Source organism: Maniola jurtina, chromosome 1 (assembly GCF_905333055.1).
Source record: "Maniola jurtina chromosome 1, ilManJurt1.1, whole genome shotgun sequence".
Classification (NCBI taxonomy): domain Eukaryota; kingdom Metazoa; phylum Arthropoda; class Insecta; order Lepidoptera; family Nymphalidae; genus Maniola; species Maniola jurtina.
The window spans coordinates 11,548,001-11,569,729 of record NC_060029.1 but is presented as its reverse complement, the minus strand read 5'-3'; the positions used below and the strand labels follow the sequence as shown (position 1 = coordinate 11,569,729).

Genomic DNA, 21,729 nt, shown 5'->3' with positions numbered 1-21,729 from the left:
TAATAATTAATTGGAAGGTAATTGGTATCTTTCTTGTAGTTAGCAAATTGCTGATCTAAATACGATTTTCCCTGTAAGAGAATCATGATTCATCGATCATACATTCAGATTTAAAATATTTTATAAAAGATATGAGAATTATATGAAGACAAGCCTCACTCTTGGTTAGAACGCACTTGAGTTAGATATGTGGCAGAAACATGGATACCGGATGAGTATTCCACACCTTAACAATTCGTACCAGAAACGTTTCGTGCAAGAAGATTGGATGTTAATCACATAAGAATAGAATAGATTAGAATAGATTCTTATTCAAATAGACTTTTACAAGTGCTTTTGAATCGTCAAATAATTTACCACTGGTTCGGAATGCCGTTCCTACCGAGAAGAACCAGCAAGAAACTCGGCGGTTGCTCTTTTCAATTCTTCAATTTACAATAATATTCCATACTATAAGGAACAAGCAATAAGGAAACCAAGCCTCATGGTTTCTCGCTGTTTTCTGAAAGAAAATTGAAGGAGGAACAAAACTAAGAAGTTCCTGAGTACATTTCCAAAATACATTCGATAGAAAACCATGTAGCACAAAGCAGCCGACTCTGCGTCGGTGCTGTTAACAGAGCCATTTTTGGTACATAAGTAGGTAGGTAGTACTACCTACTTATGTAGCTACCTGCTTGATCGCTAAAAATTCTTCGGGTTGGGCCATCTTTTGGATCGCATCGAGTTGGTATACTTACTTGGTAGGATAGATCCAGAGAAGATCTCATGCCAGACCGAATCTGACCCTGATAAAAATATCGCCTCACTTTTTATCAGATGCCAAGGATGCCAAGTTTTTTGGCTGCTGTTTTGGCCTTTGACTTGATGCATTTCCAGAAATTGAGATCGGGTGAGAATGTCGATACCGAAGTGACCAATTCGATAGTGAAGTCGATAGTGAACAATTTGATTACTAATAAGGACGGCTTCTTTTCGGTTCGGTGAATAAACACGCTTGTATTTTCCATAAAAAAAATTATTCATTTGCCATCAGTAGCGTTTTATTCGTAAGCAGGAAGGTATATTACCAATGAAAAATATCAGTTCACTGATCCAGTTTCAGATTTCTTTGAGATTTGTATTACGGTGAGTGATCTGGATCAAATGCAGTGAAATCTCAAGTGCATCGATAGAAATGCATCTAATAAGAGTTGATTGCGTAAGAGTGCAATGTGCATGCATTGAAACATTACAATGTCTAATTAAAGGTTCACAGTATGTGGGTCGAGAGAATCACGTACAAACGAAATCGACGGCTACCTACAACTCGTAAAGGACCGCGTGAAATGTACCCAGGTAGGTTTTCGACGACAAATCTGGACGAAGGAAAGGTTAACATGAAAAGTTAAGAGTCCAAAAAAAATTTTTTTATTCCCTTAAAGTACCTCGTCGAATAGGTATTTTAAAATCATTATCAGATTTCGAGATTTCTTATAGACATTTTGTGAAAAAAACTATCGTTTACGAAATATTATGTAATGACCATCAAAGTTTTCAGCTACTATAGCATGACTATACTTACGGAACCCTACGGCGTGTTCAGAGTTCTGACACTGAGTTTTGGTGTGGCTAAAAGTTTTTTATCTGCTCGTAGATTCCTAAAATATGATATATAAGTTAATACCTATTATAATAATATTATGTAGATCGCCAGCTGTTAACTTTCTAAAAGACTGTATTAGACAAATGTTGGTGATGGTAAAACCACATAGATCACTATGTGGTTTTTGCGAGTAACATTAAATTAATCTTAATAAAGATTTTGACATGAAGGCGCAAAAAAACATACCTACCTGCGTAATTCTTTCATGCCTAACTATCTGAGTGCTGTTAAGTATCATTTTCCACGTCTAAACGCGTTTCTATTATTTTCTCAAAAAGTTAAAAAAAATGTGACTTGGATTACTATAGTTCTGTCTATCGGCTAACTAGGTACCTACATAAGATACTTGCATAACCTATACCTACCTTGCTTTGTATAGGTAAGTACGTACGTTAGTGGGTGTACCTACACTACTTTATCTAATTACAAAATAAATAAAACAATATCGGCAATCTTGAGACTAAATTTATTCATAGGTTTCTTTAGATTTCTAGATTTTTTCATATCACCGGTAGGGTTGCGTACCTATCCTAAATTCAATTTAATACTAAGTTCACCTGTATACAGTTTTCTCTGAAAAATTATTTTCTCATTCCAGTTTTGATTGATGGCTTAGACTCGTGATATTTTACGTGACAGCGAACAAGTCAATGTTCACCTAGGAACCTTGAACCTACCTGCCTAGTAGTTACATCTTCTTGATTTAAAATTATTCTCCTCGATCTTTCTACATCGGTATGAAATTCAGTAAAATAACATATATTATTCAATAAAATATTTATGTTATCGGGAATTATAACGCTTGGGTAAGGGACGATTCACACTGACATAGCCCAATCGGAGTTGATTTCTTTATCTCTATAAGAAAAAAATTGGGGGGTAAGGGAGTGCACTTCCATCTTAGCGCTTCAACAGTCAACCTCACCTGCCCGCGGTGCCCCCTGCTGGTTAACTAACGAGGCTCTGGCGACCGACAAATGGCGGTATAACCATTTCCAAGCAGCTGGGCTTGACCAAATTACACAGGGTGGTGTCGGGCAGCAGCGACACCAACACAATCAAGTCTAGCACTGCGATGACCAACACGCCTGCCCAGCGTGGTCATTACGGGCATATTTTCTCCCTATGAGTAGCGGCAATACACAATGGCCCCCAGTCCCCGGCAGCGCTACTATTCCCGTCCACGGTAGCGGACGCGGTCACGGTAGAGCGGGGGGTGCGAAGAATCACCGGGTTTCGGACAGCTACCACAAAAAGCGAATTTATTTGGCTACGTATAATACCCGGACATTGAGATCGGACGAACACCTCGCTGAAATCGAAGTGGAGCTGAGCAATATTAACTGGCACATTCTGGGACTATCGGAAGTCCGAAGAGAGGGGGAGGACACGATAACCCTAGAGTCAGGCAATATGCTCTACTATCGACAAGGCGATCAGGCATCCCAAGGTGGGGTTGGATTTCTGGTCAATAAAGTCCTCATCAATAACATAGTTGAGATCAATAGTGTGTCGACGAGGGTGGCATATATTATACTCAAGCTGAATCAGAGGTATTCTCTGAAGATTGTACAAGCCTATGCGCCCACGTCGACATACTCCGACGAAGAAGTAGAGGCCTTTTATGAGGACATCTCGATGGCCATGGACAAAACAACTAAGACTCACTTCGTCGTAGTTATGGGGGACTTTAACTCTAAGGTGGGAGTACAAGAAGACGGCGAATCAAAAATGGGTTCATACGGTTTTGGCACCAGAAACCACAGGGGCCAAATGCTAGTTCACTTCTTGGAGCGGAAAGGGCTGTTCTTAATGAATTCGTTCTTTGAGAAGAAGCCCTCTAGAAAGTGGACATGGCGTAGCCCGGACAATGTGACTCGGAACGAGATCGACTTCATCATGACGGACCGTAGATGCATATGTGAAGATGTCTCAGTGATCAATAGGTTCAATACTGGCAGCGACCACAGACTTGTAAGAGGTATCTTGCGTATGGATCTACAATTAGAGAGGAACCGTCTGATGAAGTCGGCTCTCAGACCAAAATCGTCCCAAAACTTCAGCTCAGGTAACTTTCAAATAGAGCTCAAAAACCGGTTCGAACTGTTGGAAACCACCTTAGACATTGACCAGAGATTCAACCACTTCGTTGACGTCGTTCGTGAAGTGGGCCGCAAATATTGTCGTCATGAGCCGAAAAAGGAATCTAAGATCTCCAAAGATACCCTAGAATTAATGGAGAAGAGACGAGATACTTCCTCAGCGTTGCCTGAGTGGCATACTCTGAACAAGCGTGTTAAGAAACAAATACGGTTTGACCTCCGGCGCTACAACACTCGCAATATCCAAAATGCAATCGAGCAAAACCGAGGTTCAAAAGTGTTTGCAAAACGACTTGAGAGGAGCCACCTGACAAAACTGAGGACTCCTGAAGGAAAGATTGTCACTTCAATACCAGAGGTGTTGAAAGAGATCGAAAGATTTTACGAACAGCTGTACTCTTCTCAGGCTCCTAAAGCGGCTCAGGACACGAGCGACAAACGAGCGACCTTGACACGCCACTACACCGAAGACATACCAGAAATTGACATTGGCGAGATGCGAATAGCCCTCAAACAACTCAACAACAACAAGGCGCCGGGTGATGACGGCATCACATCAGAACTCCTACGTGCAGGAGGTACCCCTGTACTCACAGAGCTTAAGGAGTTATTTAATGACGTCATCATGAATGGAACAACGCCGAAAGCATGGAGCAAGAGTGTAGTAATCCTCTTCTTTAAAAAAGGAGACAAGGAGCTGTTGAAGAACTACCGGCCGATTTCTCTCTTGAGCCATGTTTATAAGTTGTTTTCGAGGGTTCTTACAAATCGCCTCGCCCGAAGACTTGACGAGTTCCAACCTCCAGAACAGGCTGGGTTTCGAAAAGGCTATAGTACCGTAGACCACATACACACCTTAAGGCAGATTATACAGAAGACAGAGGAATATAATCTCCCACTCTGTCTTGCCTTTGTGGACTATGAGAAAGCCTTCGACTCTATCGAAACTTGGGCTGTTTTGGAATCATTGCAGAGATGCCAGGTCGATTGGCGGTATATCGAGGTGCTGCGATGTATTTACGATTCTGCGTCAATGACCGTCCAAATACAGTCTCAGCAGACAAAACCTATCAGATTGCGAAGGGGTGTTAGACAGGGGGACGTAATATCTCCAAAACTGTTTAACAGTGCACTGGAAGACCTCTTCAAAACGCTGGACTGGAAAGGACGAGGACTCAACATAAATGGCGAGTACATCTCACACCTACGGTTCGCTGACGACGTGGTTATCTTAGCAGAATCTCCGCAAGATCTCGAGGAGATGCTGTGTAGCCTAAGCCGCTCTTCCAGACGTGTCGGTCTCGGGATAAACATGGATAAAACAAAGATAATGTTCAATCAGCACGTTGTCCCGACACCGGTTCGCGTCGAAAATGTTGGCATCGAAATTGTTTCACAATACAACTACCTTGGCCAAATAATTCAACTTGGCAGAAGCAATTTCGATGAGGAAGCCAACAGAAGAATTCGGCTAGGCTGGGCAGCTTTTGGAAAACTAAGTCAAGTCTTCTCATCGTCAATTCCTCAATGCCTGAAAACAAAAGTCTTCAACCAGTGTGTCCTTCCCGTCCTCACCTATGGTGCTGAAACGTGGACACTGACAAATGGCCTTGTTCACAAATTCAAAGTTGCTCAGCGAGCTATGGAGAGGGCTATGTTAGGAGTTTCCCTGAGGGATAAGATCCGAAATGAGGAGATCCGCAGGAGAACCAAGGTCACTGACATAGCCCAAACTATTAGCAAGCTGAAGTGGCAGTGGGCAGGCCATGCCTGTCGTAGAGGCGATGGCCGTTGGAGCCGGAAAGTCCTTGAGTGGAGACCGCGTTTGAGCAAACGTAGTGTGGGACGCCCTCCAGCACGATGGACCGACGATATAAAGCGGCTGGCGGGAAGTGGCTGGATGAGGAAGGCTGAGGACCGGGTGTGGTGGCGCTCTATAGGGAAGGCCTATGTCCAGCAGTGGACGTCCACAGGCTGATGATGATGATGATGATGATGATAAGAAAAAAAACACATACAAATAAAAATAACTATATGTAAGTATAGGTACTAGGCATATCAAAATAATTATCTTATATAGATACCTAGTAGGTACCTACCTACCTAATATTTTCTTGTCGCTTAATGGACAACTCAATGAACATATACGGTTAGTGACTCATGGCTGAGAAAAAGGGTCTTCGCGAAACAGACAGACAGACGGACAATGAAGTAATCCTATGCGGGGTTCCTTTTTTCTTTTGAGGCATGGACAAACAGACAGACACACTTTCGCATTTATAATAATATTTAATAAATATATTAATTAAAGTAAACATAAAGGTCTAAATAATAATTTATCCTACATGTCTGTCTCTGTTAAGTGTTATGGGTGGCTACTGGCTAGTGGTCGTGTATGCTCTCCGTACAAAAACGCGCGCGCCCTTGAGCGGCTGCGGCTCTGTTTATTCGACTGTCGTCTAGCACTTAACGCTAACGTCGATATTAGTTATTTTTGCATGATACAACATTAAGAAAACATTCACTCTAGTCAAGCATAGGCCTACCATATGAAGCGAAAAGAAAATTATTGTTACATGTGAATATAACTTCCCACATCATAAGGTACATTATTCGCTGAGAACTTCATGAAACGTTCTTAACTTTGTGAAAGTCTAAAAAATGTTTCACATAGATAACATGAATTCACTAAGGGCCTACACAGACGAGCAACTATTGTCCGCAGTGGACAAAATTCCGTGATAGACGTACCTACACATATTACTTACCTACTATTAGTCTAATACTTAAGCGTTGGATCCGTTATGCGATGCGATTCTTAGAAATTTTTCCCCTCCACGGACAATAAATAATATAATCAGGCGTCTGCGCAGGTCCAAAAAATCAACAACTTCTATGTACTTACTAGTATATTACGAATAAATGATTTCGCAGGCTGCAACTCGCTTTTGAAAGTAACTAAGTAGGTAGGTATCTAACTAATGAATGATGACTTTGATGACTGAGAGATGAGAGATGGCCCGTGTCATACCTACTAATTTTGACAGATTCATATACAGCTACTAAGTTTGACAGAACACGATTTTGTCCGGAATGGCCCATCTAGTACCTTAGCGGTCATTGCTAAAAATATTGGTTATTTATACTTGATCGTGGTCTTGGTCTATATTTCATATTTTGATTTATCTATGTATTGTTCGCGACAGGTCGACATGGCAAGCGGGGTGGGGACGCCTTGCACACCCGCACAGCCCCCGCGCTAACCCGGTGCGAGATAGCGCAGGTGATGTGCGGGGCGTCCTCCCGCCTCATGCCCCGATTGCCATGTCGCGTACTATCTATAGCTACCTATTTATTTGCGATAGTCAGATACTTTGAAAATCTACCTTTTTACAATAGATCAGGAGATCTCTATGCCCTTAAACATGCCTAGTCCCTATCCAGAAATATTATATACCTACCCATCCAGAAGAAGGGGCACTTGAAATTAGTTTTTCAGGATTTCATATTTTATAGATATAACATAAAAATATCGGTAGGTACCTACTACCGAACCACAATCTTCGTTAGAGGCAAGGCGGAGAGTTAAGGATATAAGGTCAGTTGCTCTATAATTGACAACAGATCGAAACTACACACGCTACGATAACGACAACGAAGATGAAAGACGAGAGGAAACGAGCATGCAAACCCTAACTTGGGCGTACGAGTTATTGGCCTCCTCAGTGTATATAATATTCCAAATTAGCAAACAAATTAGAAATATTCTGAAATATTTAAATTATGCATTTTATCCTTTATTTAAATATTAATAAATTTTCTAATTTACATGGCGGCCATCTGGTTATCTTGGTTTTTTTTATTATTTGGTATTTTATTCACACTCTGTGTGAAAATTTCAACTCTTTACTTATTATGATTCATGAGATGCAGCTCGCTGACAAACAGACGCATGGATGGACACAGTTGGCTGAGTAATAACGTCCCGTTGGCACACTTCAGGTACATCTAACCCTAAAAATATGAACAATTGAAACATTGAAGCGTTTAGCTAATTTTCGTATAATTTGCTAGATTTTTTCAATATTTCTTGCGTCAATATTCCCAAGTTCACATACCGAGATCCGAAGATTCGCAGAAATCCATATTAAGGCGGTTGCACTTTTAAATGCAACCTGTGTACTTACATTGCAAAAGGTACACTTGAAGCATTCTCATCCCCATACCCGTTTGTAAAACTCCTTAGCACAACCTGCACTCGGCGCTTCTCATTCGGTATTGTGAAAGAAAAACGCAAGAATTCAGCATTCCATCCTTATAAGGCGCGTGAGTAGTGACATAGGCAGTTTATGGAAACTGCGCGGAGCCAAGTGACGTTAATTAGGTACCTACTACATTTACGGCGAGTTCCCACTGCGCTTCCACTTTATAAATACCGATCATTACTTGTACACGCAGCATTAAAAGCTCTTTAACTACATTAACTTTTGATACGCGATACGAGTTAATAAATTATCTCTACGGATGTTATAACTAGTGTAAAAATGGGAAAGTGTGTTTGGAATTCGGATATTTCTCCCATAAAATGGGAAACATATTTTATTGTGATATTGCAAATTTTTTATTAAATAAATATTTAAATAAGTGGGTATACGTTTCTTTCTACTAAAACCACTACGGCCCATCAGGTATTAACTGTCTATTGTCTATACCTAATTTTTAGTATTAATCCGTCGGGAATATCAATCACATACTCTTATTAATAAACCTATTCGTTAGTTTATCACTTCGTACTTTAAAAACTGGAATTGGGATTAAAATGTCACCGTCTTTTTGAGTTGAAAAATTATCTTAATCTTGTTTTTGGGCACCATTTCTTTAACCAATAAATCACTGACCTCGGGGTCAAAATAATTTATAAACATTTGTCCGAGAGTCCGTGGGAGATTTGAGGAAGTGGTTGATCAAAGCTGAAAGTTTGTGGGGTGGTTTACTTACTTGTGCTTAGACCCATATAGGGAACTAAACTTTGAAGACAGCCCACAGTTTATGTTTAATATTTCAAATGTTTTTTATTATTAATGATTAAAGCTATTAATTAAAAGGTTTTAAAATTATTTATGTATAATTAAATATGAGTTTATCGCGTCTGTCACAGAGACTAGTGATCCTGTCAGGACCTATGGCAGGCGTGCTATAAATGTTTCAAACTTGTTTTCGGAAAGATATCTTGCTTCATAAAAATAACAAATGAACGAGAGGGATTATTACAATAAAAAATATCTAAAGTGACATAAACTACCTATTAAAATTCAAAAATTGCAACAGACCACGGATTAGTTGGCAGGTAAGACCAACTTTAAGATTTTTTAAACAATTAACCTACGGGCTCTCGATCTATCTGTATTTTGTCAACGAGAAAATCAGTAGGTAGGTATTCTTATGATTAACAAGTTTGAAAATGACAAAAAACCATACCGCTTCCATACTAACATTATAAATACGATAGTGTGTCTGTCTGTATGATAATTCACCGTTTACCTAACCGATTTTGATGAAAAGTTCATAGATAGCTTGCATCTCGGAAATAGACATTTACTTTTTATACCGGAAAATCAAAGAGTTCCGAGATTTTTAAAAACCTACGACAGACAAAGCCACGGGTATCATCTAGTATTAAATAAACATTGTGCCTGCTGTGTGATTCAGGTATTATAAAAGATCGTGTTTAATAGCAAGAGTTAAACTGTGAGCGTGTGGATATAACGAATATTGATCGCCTTAGCCTTCTACTGGCCTTTTTATGGATATTTATTACTTTTGTCTTTTGTCACATTACTAATCCAATAGTCAGGTTTATTCCATTTGAAAACTTAATTTTGCCGTTTTCTGACGTAACGTGACATATTCCAGGTAAAACTCGGACACCGGCGTGTGCCGGCGTTTAAAACTTCCAAATAGTCAGATTGACGTCTCTACTAAATACTAAATTACAGATTTTCTTCGACGTAACGTAAAGCCACGTTAGTTACATAAAATATATGAAATTGAAAATGTACACAGGGCGTCACCACCTCACCAACGTCGTGGAATGCAGATTCCCGAGGAGGAGCCGACAAGAAATTCATTAATTTCGACTTTGTCTATGAAATCGAGGAATAATCTGTGTATATGTGTACCCACTACCGTATAGATAAGATAAAAGAGAAGATGTATTACATGTGGATTACGATAAGACTTTATGCCTACGCGGTTTTTCATAATCTTGATGGTGGGCACTTGTGCAGGGTGTGCATGAAATAAAAAACTTGTAGCTTGTACAGAGTTTAGAAAACAAATAAATGTTTATAGGCACCATAAATATTTATGAAAATGTAATATTTAAGAATTTTTAGGGTTCCGTGCCCAACGGGGACCTATTAATTACTAAGATTCCGGTGTCCGTTCGTCTGTCTGTCAGCGGGCTGTATCTCATGAACCGTAACAGATAGAGAGTTGTAATTTTCACCAAAGTTTTTACTTGTTTAGTATTTCTATTTTCTATTGCCGGTAAAACAACAAAATAAAAAACCAAGATGATTAATTTCAAAATGGCTGCCATAAAAATTAATGAGTAGGCAAATAGTTGTTATATTATCTTGTACGATGGTGCGGAACTTTCGCGTGCGAGTTCATCTCGCACTTGACGGGTTTAATATTTTACCGAGATGCATCTCAGATATCGTTCTTAAACTATATTATTCTTTGATTTCCTCTCAGTAAAAATATTTGAACAACGTAATTTTATGAAATGCTTAGGAAGTAAGGCCTAATAAATATTGGAGAGCAAGCATGAATAGTTTTTCTTTACAAGCGCGAAGCTCGTAAACTTCGATTACAGATCAACGGCAACGGTCGTAAATAAAACTTGTTGCACTTTGGATTAAGATCCAATCGATTATTAAAAACTTCATTAGAAAATGGTATATTATGTTAATGTTTAGGGGTCCGTACCTGAAAAGGAAAAAACGAACCCTTACATGATCACTTCGTTGTCTGTCTGCCTGTCGTGTCCGTCAAGAAACCTTTAGGGTACTTCCCATTGACCTAGAATCATGCAGATAGCCTAGTCTTTTTAAATGTGTAGTTTCACTACAAAAAAAGGGTTTATGTTTGCCAATTAATTGGTTTATTTGTTCACATCAAGATGACATTGTACGCTTGCAAATTTTTATTAGGTATTACTGTTTTTGTACAATTTTTAGATTTCTTGTACAATAGTGCGGAACACTTCGTTTGCGAGTCCAACTCGCACTTTACCGGTTTTTTACAGTAATTGTTCTAGACATGAAATAAATAAATTTATTTCATTTCATTTGTTGAAGTCAGGAGACAATTTTTTTAACAATACTTAGAAATCCATCAAACTGGATTAGGTATTGTAACGAAATCCAAAAGCTTCCTTTCATTTTATTAGTTCTAAAACTACGTAAGGCTTCAAGCACGCTCCAAAATATACTGAAGAAAAATCTCATTCGCTGACGGTCATAAAAATAACAAGACCAAATGTTTATTACTCCATTTTGTTTTTTATCATGAGGTTTATATATCAAAATGCAGCGAACGCACCCTACAAACAAGCCTCAGAAGCAAAGACAATCGTGTAGCGTAGTGAAGATGTGCTGTTATCTCACATGTTATCTCGGAACGCGACCTCGCTATCTTCGGGTCCCCGCCCGCCCATCTCACCAGAGAGTTCTCAGTCGAATGCAAATAAATATGAGCCGTGTATTTTACTCAACGTAAACCATTAATTTAGAGACGCCGGTCTGTCTTTCATTATTTACGGTTGGACCACCTTGTCCGTTTATTAATTGATTGTATGATAAGCTTTTTCTTGTAATCCAATCAGTGGGAATAATGTTTTCTCGGTATGATTTATGTTCAACTCGTTTCGAAAGCAAGAAATTAGCATATGATTTACGCACTAAACTGGTGACTCTATTAACGTCTACATGAAATATGAATAAAGAAATTATTTGTTGCTAGACAGCCTATTAATAAATTATTTTGACATTAAAATTATAGTTTATTTAACTAGTTGGTGAGGCCAGGGAAATTGCTTACCGTGGCGTGCGGTACGGTTTTAGAAAAAGGAAGGGTGAAATAAAGGATACTACCATTGGCGCAATTAAAATGCCATAAGCCTACTTTGTCGATGTTTGCAAATTGCGAAAAACCAAATTAAATTTGAATTTCGCGGGCAGACCTGTGTCATGCACCTTAAGTGGAAAGAGTTAGTACCTACTGGGGTGCCAAGGGTAGGCAGGATTAATGCTCTATAATTATGTGGTCGGACTTGCGCTTTATAGACAGCAAGAAGGGAGGAGCCTGTGCTCGGGCACCTCGAGCTTTTTGGAGGCTAATTTGACTTTAGCTCCCAAGTGATCCCGAAATTGAACATCTTTCGAAATGTGAACACTAAAGCTGGTGACCCAATTATAAAGCTTCACGGGTAGTCCGTAGGATGGTGGTTTCGATATAAGTGCTACATGACATCCCCTATCCAACGCTTTTGCGATAACAAGGCCTCCTCCTTGCTGTCGGCAGTGCGTGAGGTATATAAAGAGATCACCAGCAAATTAGCTCTGGCAAAAATTGTATTGACGATCACTGATCACCTGATATGCTCTTCAAGATACCCCGTCAGCTAAATGTGATAAATAATTTGCTCCATAACTTTAAGAATTGTGGAGGTAATCGCGATAGGCCTGTAATTTGGGAAGTGCGAATGGTTGCATTTCTTCGGAATAGGGTGAACTAGGGCAGTCTTCTGACGAAGTAGTTCTATTATCTACTCAAAAGCTTCGGATCATAATGTTAAAGTAGAATGTTCCTAATACTATTTATATATTTCAAGTCAAACTCAATACACGAATAGGTACCTAATAAAATATTTAGTTACTTAGGCACATTTATGATAATAAGTAATTACTGTTTATTTGATGTCTGGCTCTAGTTAGTATAGAAGTCAAACACAAAGTCATTCATATTAGTTAATTGTTTTGGGATAAACATTGTGACGAAGTCATTATTATCATTGAGCTCTGATTAAATCGGCGTCCATTTGAAATTGTAATCAATCAATGAGTTATTTAATAGGCAAATCGATATAACTATGTTAATTTTCACTAATTGATTTGTATCCTTTTAAAGTACATGTACCTATGCCAAGTATAGCCAGAATACAATCATGATATCGTATACTGTATAGGTACTTATCTACTTATAAAATATAAGAATTGGCGTATCAGACAGGTATATAACACTTGCATAACCACGATATATTTAACTAACATCAATCATCATCGATAGGCCTAAGTTTCAAACTATCCATTTGATAAAAAAATTAAGATTTCAATGGGTAGTAGTCTGGAAACCCTGGGTTGTAGTATGGAAAAAATTTCATGATCCACTTGTGAAGCACTGGGTGCGCGAGCACCGTGCACATGCATTACCATAGATAAATAGTATAGTATTATTTGGATTTCTGTGTGCATTACTTACCGGTGCGACATAAATTGAAGATAATTAATTAATTAATATGCTAAATACTAAGTAGGTGTTTAATAATAATTAATGACGTACCTACCTACATATATTAGGTACCTACTAACATAGTTATACCTACTATAAGTCATAATTTTACTAACAAATACCTACCAAACTAATCATTACTTAATTCATTTAAAATTACTGTCGTAGAATTATTTGATATGGATATCGATTTATAATGCTCAATAAACAACAAATTGAAGAAAAATTGTTACCTAATGCATATATTTTTTGGTTTTGTGCTATCATTTGAAGGTCCTAGAGCGGTTTTGAATAGCGTATTTGTATTATCAAAGGAATAATGTAGGAACTATGAAGTAGAAACAGTGTATGACAGTCTAACAGAGTTTGGCTCTCCTCAGACCTAGGCGCGTTTGGAACCCTCGTAGCCTTGGTTTTCAATTTACGCAATTAGGTAATTTTCACCATTATTACATCATTATCTTAAAAATCCAACAATTGACAGTCAAAAAGTATACAATAGTACAAATCTATGAAAGCCCAATAATGGCATCATTCGAGATTCACAAGAAAGAGCATTCAGCATTGTAGGGCATTCGAAGTTCGAACTTGAAAGTGTTCATGCTTTTTGAAATAGATTTTTACTAGCTCTATTAAAGCATCTAATAGTCAGTCAACTAATAGGTATCTACCACCTGTTGTTCGCTTTTAAGAAAAGAAGAATTGGCCATCAGCCAGAAATTCAGCAGCTACCTACCTACTGTTTTAGAAAATTTAATCGAATTAAGTACTTATTTCATTCTTAATTTGGCAGGTAGGCTGCGCTGGCTCTATATTATAACTTAAACGATGTATAGGTATAAATAGCATATTGGGCGATGAACTAAGGATTTATAAAAATAACTGATACAAGGTTGTAGAATAGCTAATTGGTGATAAGTCAACAGTAGGTACATCTTCACATTTGCAATTATCCAAAACTATCGCTACTCGTATCTAATAACGGGCAACTTTATCACAAAAGGTACTTATACTCGTACCTCAAAATTGCTAAGTTTTAACTAAGTTAGGAATATTACCCAATAAAACCTAAGTGACCGTTGTTCACTTCAAAAGGCTTGAAATTTTAATTACTAGGTTAGATTAATTATTATTTACCACTTTTATCAGCTCATTTCACTTATTTCTTGTGCTCCATAATTAAAGCCAATTATGTTAATTTTTCGGAAATATTATTTGAACACCGCTCGTAGTCACCAACTTATTTGTTTTTCGCACGATTTATCACATCCGGTAACTAATTTAGTTACTCTTTTCTTTCCTTGTCTAGTCCTGCAAATCATAATAACACGGATCAAAATTGTTCTGATTTACATGGATTAGAAAAATCGATGATTACAAAGAAAATCAATGTTAATAAGAAGTAGGTATGCACTATGTAGATCCGTAAGAGTAACTAGGTAACATAAGTTTGTATGGAATTCAAATGAAATAAAATAAAACATTCATTGTACAATAGTTATTTTTTCTTAATATTGATTCTAATTAATAGGTACAGTTTTTTTTTTTATCTAGGTTAGATATCTCGTTATATCATTTGAGTGTGCACAGTTTTCCTAGTGCACACTGCATGCCTACCTTTATATTTGTTTGTCTTCTCGTAACATTGCGTCGGCACTTGGCAATAGGCTATTGGGTGCCAATTACACAAACTAACTACATGTTTGACTAGAGTGGTAAAATGGCCAATCATAGATAAAATTCCTAAAAACTGTATAGGAATTTACCTAAGTAATGCTATTAGGTATCTAATTTATTAGCATCATGGATCGAGGAGTTAATTTAGTAGGTAAGTAAAGCGTTTGCTTTATTTAAGCGTGTGGCCTTATAAAGGTAGTATATTATGTAGGTACCTAGGCGTATAAAATAAAATCTTTTCTATTAGATTCACTTCTATAGATCACTCTATCATACGAGTAGGCATAAGAAGAAGAACCTATATCTAACAACCTACTAGTAACTAGACAATCGTAACTAAATATGTTTAGAAGGAAATATCAACATGTTTTGAACCTACCAACGGCTTTCTTTAAACAACTTTAAATATAGGCTTGTGAATGGCGTAAAGATATCGCTCAATTCGTAAAGTTTTGCCGATAACAGCTTCGCAGGTCAAAGGTTCGAGAACCGATCAAACGTAGGTATAATTGTAGCCGCAATTGTCGATAAAACTAACGAAATTATATGTAAAAATTCTGATAAAGCTGCGTTTTAAAATATGAATAAACAGTCGTCACCACCCATTTACCTAAGTGCATATCGATAGAGAATATAACGCGCTAGCCGCAGCTAACTCGGTCTTGACGCAATAAGACCCTAGAGCTTTGGCACATCAAAATTCTAATAAAAAAAATACTTTAAATTACTATCCACGCTTTCCTCACGATATTTTTAATTACTTAAAACGCACGTAACTCCAGAATCCATCATTTCTTCATAATATCCTCAAATGTGTTTTAAGTCTGCCAATTCGCACTAGGTCAGTCTGGTATGAATTAACCCTTCTGATTCTGAGAGAAGATCCGTGGTCAGTAGAGACCAGTGATGGGTTGATCAAGATGATGATTATTATCTTCGGAAGTCACCCAGGGCCTCCAGTTTGCGCGATAATATAGGTTTACCCACTTCTATTCAAGTCTTAATAAACCCATTATTTATTAGTGACCAACCCCTTTTCCCGATTTTCAAAACGTGCGTTTTGATATGATATTCACGGAGATGATGTTGTGGACAATGGATATTGGCTAGTTATAAACATAATTAACTTTTGTTCAACACTGAACGAATTATAAACACATAGCATCCAAGTTTAGACTGATGCAAAAACCGTCGATAAACGCAATAGCTAGGCAGTTTATGCTATCAACACTACACAGTTAAGTAAAGCTTAACTCACACTCGCCGCCGACCGCCAAGATAGTCAGATAGCCAAAAATTATCGCTTTAACTAATTTCCCAAACAAAATACTATTTCGAATCCATTGCATATTTCAGTAAACATCATACTTATCTCTACGCATCACTATTGCTTATTCAACAGTAGGTAGGTACGGACTACGGTTACATCTGGCAACGCAAGTCGAGGAAAGCTTCTAAAAGGTATGTCTTCGCATTTGGACCGAGTGTTCTGCATAAAAATCTCGTTCGGTCTACTCATACTATAAAGCTGCTCACAATACGTACGACTAATTCAACAAATACTTGCAAAGTTGTAATACGATTTTTTAAAGTTCTGAAGGTCAGTTTTCAACCAATATTTTCGACAGTATTTTATTTTTGTATTCAAAATTATACCTACCGTATTTTGCTTTTATTTCACTACCTACTTAAGTGCATAACTCATCCCAGCTTTGCACGGTATAACTTTGTGGGGCTTTTGGGTCTTTACTTTATGGGACAGCCCCATATCGTAACCTAAAAGAAAAACTTCATGATGGTGAAGAATATCGGAATTCAGAAGCTTACCTACAAGCTTTATGCAAAATGGTACACAAAAAACCGCAGATTATAACTTTTTTTTTTTTACTCTTTATTGAAAAGCTTAGTCACTAAGTGACAGATTATAACTTGATTTCATAAAGTTCAGAGAAATCGAAAGGATGTTAATAATAATTGTATCTATATTATACTGATTACTTTAATCAAGATTTCAAGAAAGAAAATGAACACAAAAAGTCGTTATTAGTATTTGATACAATCATTCTATCAATCAAGTAATTTATAGGATTATATAGAAAGGTAGTCTTTCCGTATAAGGGGGCCTTACGTGTCTCGACAAAAAATTGAAGCTGGCATATTCCCAATGCTTACTAACATGGCATGATAGCTGGACATTATGCCAATGACCTTCCAGACTTAACTTACAAAGTGGTTTCAATATATTAAATCTGATAAGATCCCAGAAATAAACTACGGAAATTTATTTTGAATCTGATAACTCGCATTGTCGATACTAAGAGGCTATTGAATAAAATAAAAAGACCTTTGTTTGTTGGTTAACTTACAATTCATTCAATTGAAATATATTCTTCGTAACAACTTATTATAACGAGGACGTCGCTTTTTCGCTCGCAAAATTGCGATGGCTCACTTCGATTCAGGGGTCAAATTTTTTTAATATTATTTTATATCTCTCTCGAGAAATAAAACTACCTAAGTGATTTATTCTGGCAGTTCACTACCCTGCCAGTAAGTAAGTAAGTATAATACAGATTCTATACCGTGTCTTCATATACCTTCTTTGCACTGGTCTTTCTAGATGTCAACGCAGGCGTAGACAGTTCGTAACGGGAGATCAAAACTAAAATATAATACTTTGGTTCGACACTAACCTGCGAGCATTATCAACATAGAACTGCAGTCAAATCACGACTCTGAATTATTTATTGGCCACTAACTTGCGAGCGTGATGCGATCTCATTGCGGTGCTTTTTGAATTCGAATAAATGAGAGTGCTAGTCGCTACATACTCGTAGAACCTAAATTCGCTCGGCTTATTTAAGATCAATTCCACAGTTATGTTATTACTCGTAATTCTGATCACTTATGTTATTGTAACTAACTACTTACGTTTATTTAACTGATCTTTTGGAGTGTTTGTATATACTTTACGTGTTTGTTCATCTACTTTTTTTCCGGAAAATCCGTCATAGATACCACCGGCCCACCGGCCACGGAAAGAAGGAAAATTTTTGTCGACGTTACTAAATGACACTTTCAAAATTAAAACCCTTATAAAGATTGTAATTTCATGTTCGACTTAGACTTACTACAACTAACACATTCGATTTCGGAACAAAAAAAATTGGTTGTCTGTAAAGTCGGTTTACTGACGATAGTTGAACGTGACAACAAAGGCCGATTGTGCTTCTTTGTCGCTCGTTCCGCGCTCTCGCTTGCACTTCAAGCCTTACATGGAACGCCTCAGAGCGAGGTAACGCCGCATGAGTCATGTTTTTTCGTCCGTGCAGCCGGCGCTATCGAATTATAAGACGTTGTCACGTCAAAAAATAGGAACTAGATACATTACCTATATGTACTTCTCAATTAATTTCCATATAAGATTCATTATTCATTCTGAACATTTCACGTGGAAACTTACCTATATGTATTGTGATTTGTAACACAATACAACATATTCTGTGGAAAATGTAAGCCCTCTGTGGGAAGCCGAGACTGCAACTAGACTAGACTAGGTATTTGAAATACCTATACCTAATATTTATCTTTAATTTGGTGTGTTAAACCATTGATGTATAAAATAGTGTAGGTAGAATAATTCTTTGAAAGATTTGGGGTATAATTAAACACAGTTTATTGTTTAGGTAAAACTTTAAAAGGTTCTTATGACATTATTGAAGACGTAGGTCCTAACCTAACTTGTGGCGTTAACGTGGAAACGTGCCGTTACGAGGCCGTATTTCAATGCGCACGAAAATAAAGTATGATTTAATAAATTTAAAACGTCAATAAAAATTTTATATCTCTTCGAACATGCCATTTGCATTAAATGTGATCATTTGGATATTTTACGACCACTGGATTGTATGGATGAAAGTATTGCCTTAAGAAATGACCGTAACTTGTAACACCGTAGTTCTTACATTACAAGAGTCAGGTTTAGTTAGAGTGCTGACATTTCCCACATTTTTTTTTAAATTTATAAACTAGCGGTTGGCTGCAGTCAGACCTAACCAAGAGATGATGCAGCCTAAGATGGAGCGCGTTTGCCTAGAAGTTGCCTATTCTTTCTTGACTTGAAGGTACCCATATTAAAAGTGGAAGGGAAAACTGATGCCAGAAGGGCGTTCCATATCCTAGCGGTTCGGATTATTCCTCGGCAGTATATAATTTCATAAGTTTCATTACTACGGGTGACCGGAAATCTGGCAGTTACCTTGGTCAGCATAGTCTGGCCATTCAACGAGGTAACGCAGCCAGCGTTCTAGGCACCCTGCCTCGTTACAGTGATTTGGATGATATTCTTGTTTTATAATTTTTATATTTAAGTATTTTTAATATTTGTGAAAATCTGTATTATTACGTTCTGAATTAAATCATTATCTCATTTCATAAGACTTTAAGCGCTCTTAAACTTAAATTATCAGATAAGTAGGTAGGATAAATAGTAGCAACAGCTTCCTATTTCTTCAATCGATACTAATTGAATAACGGGTGCGATTAATCAGCTTAACATTACTTTACCACACAGATAGTGTTTGCATTTCAAGTAGAATTCAAATTATTTCCCGTATAAACGCTAATCGTCTACCCACATGATTACCCGGTCAATAAATAAACCGCATAGAAACTGCTTTTATTTTAGCCAGAGGTTTTAATTTATTGTGATTCAGGAATTAATAGTTACAAAAAGTTTAATCAATGCATTGCTCCGTTGAGGCGCGATTGAAGGACAACCCAATCAACCTACAAACACACTTTTGCATTTATAATATGGGCAGTAATGTTATGATGCCCATTTTCTTTCAAAATAGTTTTTCGCATGTTTTCCAGTGATCCATTTCTCGGTCCTAAGAAATCCCAATCAATAATTTGAATATTGATCTAATGCCTGTTTATTAGATATTATTTAGATTCATCTGATGGAAGTGACATCTATGCTAAGGTTTTACATCCGGTAAGGTAAGGCCCGGCCTGTCCATATACTTAAGTCCTTACTTACCTAAGCAATTTCAATAAGGCAAAATTAGGCGGCGGCCTAGAGGGCTTATTAGGGGCGGCTTAGCGAAGGTACGTCATAAGGGGAGCGCCTGCCGACGGCCTTCTTTCGAGAAGTTTAAGTATATTTATTTATTATAATTATAATAGGTAATTAGATAGGAACTTGTTACTCCTAATTGCAACAAAATACGTTAACAGCTGATAGGGTATAGACGTGATCTATGACAGATAGATAGATGACAGAGTACGTTAATGATTAAGTAGTTTAATCCATACTAACATTATAAACGCAAAAGTGTGTCTGTCTGTTTGTCTGCTGGCTTTCCACGACTTATCTCTTGACCCGATTTTGACGTTTATTGCAGAGACAGCTTGCACCCGGTGATGGACATACTACCTATTGCACCGGAAACCCGCCCCAGCTTCGCACGGGTGCTTGAAAACAAGTATAAATTAAAAATTTATAACACCCCCGACAAGTGAAGGTTGCAGTAACTAGAAAAGAGCTTATAACTTTCAAACGGCTGAACCGATTTTCTTGGATTATAGCTAAGAACACTCTCGATCAAGCCACCTTTCAAACAAAAAAACTAAATTATAATAATTGGTTCATTAGTTTAGGAGCTACGATGCCACAGACAGATACGCAGATACACAGGTACAAACGTCAAATTTATAACACCCCTCTTTTTGGGTCGGGGGTTAATCAAATATAGCCTATGTCACTCAGGAACAATTTAGCTTTCTATTGGTGAAAGAATTTTCAAAATCGGTTCGGTGGTTCCAGAGGTTACTTACTTCCTACAAACAAAATTTATAGGTATTAGATAAAACGGTTTGTATTCGAAAAAGTCCGACATTGATTTGTACAATAATAAATTGAAATGAATAATGAATGGTCAAAACAAAAGAAAAGTTTCTGAAAAACTTACTAACCCTTCGTTTCCTGTTCGGCTTTTCCGAAGTTTCACCTTGATTTTTCTTCTTCATTTTTCTTGTTACAATTAACTATCTACAAATAAAACACATTCCTACTAGAGGAAACGTCTTCTCAATACAACTAACTGTCTTCTAACTAAGGGTCCTAAGATTAGCACTATTGTTAAAAAAAATCACACCTAATCGTGAAAAGTTTCAGCACGATAAAGTTTTTCTTTTCCAATAGGAAATGTTACCACTTCACAAGCACTAAAAAGAACTGCATGAATCCAGAAAGTGAATCGCGGATGCATTACGTCCCGTAACCCCGTAATCCGTTTCGGCCGTGTTTTCGCTGAAAAAAGTTTGACGTTCGCGGCGCAGAGCGGGGAGCGTGCGGCTGGGAAGCGTCTCGCTGCAGGCCCACACTGTGTCGGAGTGGGCATCCTTTGGCGGCAACGCGGCACTCCCGCCTCCGGGCTCCACGCGCGAGCTGCGCGTCCCGGGGCCGCACACCTCCCGCCTACTCCGAATTATTCAAATAGATCACTTCATTTACCCTTCTCATCCTAATTGCTCTTCACTAACACATTCGTTGGTTGAAAGATTAAAATATCTGAGATTTGTTGCAACCCATAACTATGGTTTTGAGTCAGAATACATGTTTGAGGAAAAAATGCTGTTTTTTTTCTTGTACTTCTTACAACTATGCTGGTATCATTTCCTTACTAAAAACCTGTTTTTAGGATAATAATAAGAAAAAGTATT

At 37.7% G+C, this 21,729-nt stretch overlaps 1 protein-coding gene across 2 annotated transcripts in view; it reads right to left on the bottom strand.

The window, feature by feature from the left end:
- LOC123867830 (tyrosine-protein kinase transmembrane receptor Ror-like) overlaps positions 1-21,525 on the bottom strand; it is a 47,275-nt gene extending 25,750 nt beyond the window's left edge. Inside the window, exon 1 of one of the 2 annotated variants that reach the window (XM_045910130.1) lies at positions 20,980-21,525. In XM_045910130.1, the coding sequence (XP_045766086.1) occupies positions 20,980-21,033 (54 nt within the window). In that variant the 5' untranslated portion in view covers positions 21,034-21,525. The remainder of the gene's footprint in view (positions 1-20,979) is intronic. The other variant, XM_045910121.1, reaches the window with a different exon arrangement.
- Between the last annotated feature and the right edge of the window lie 204 nt (positions 21,526-21,729).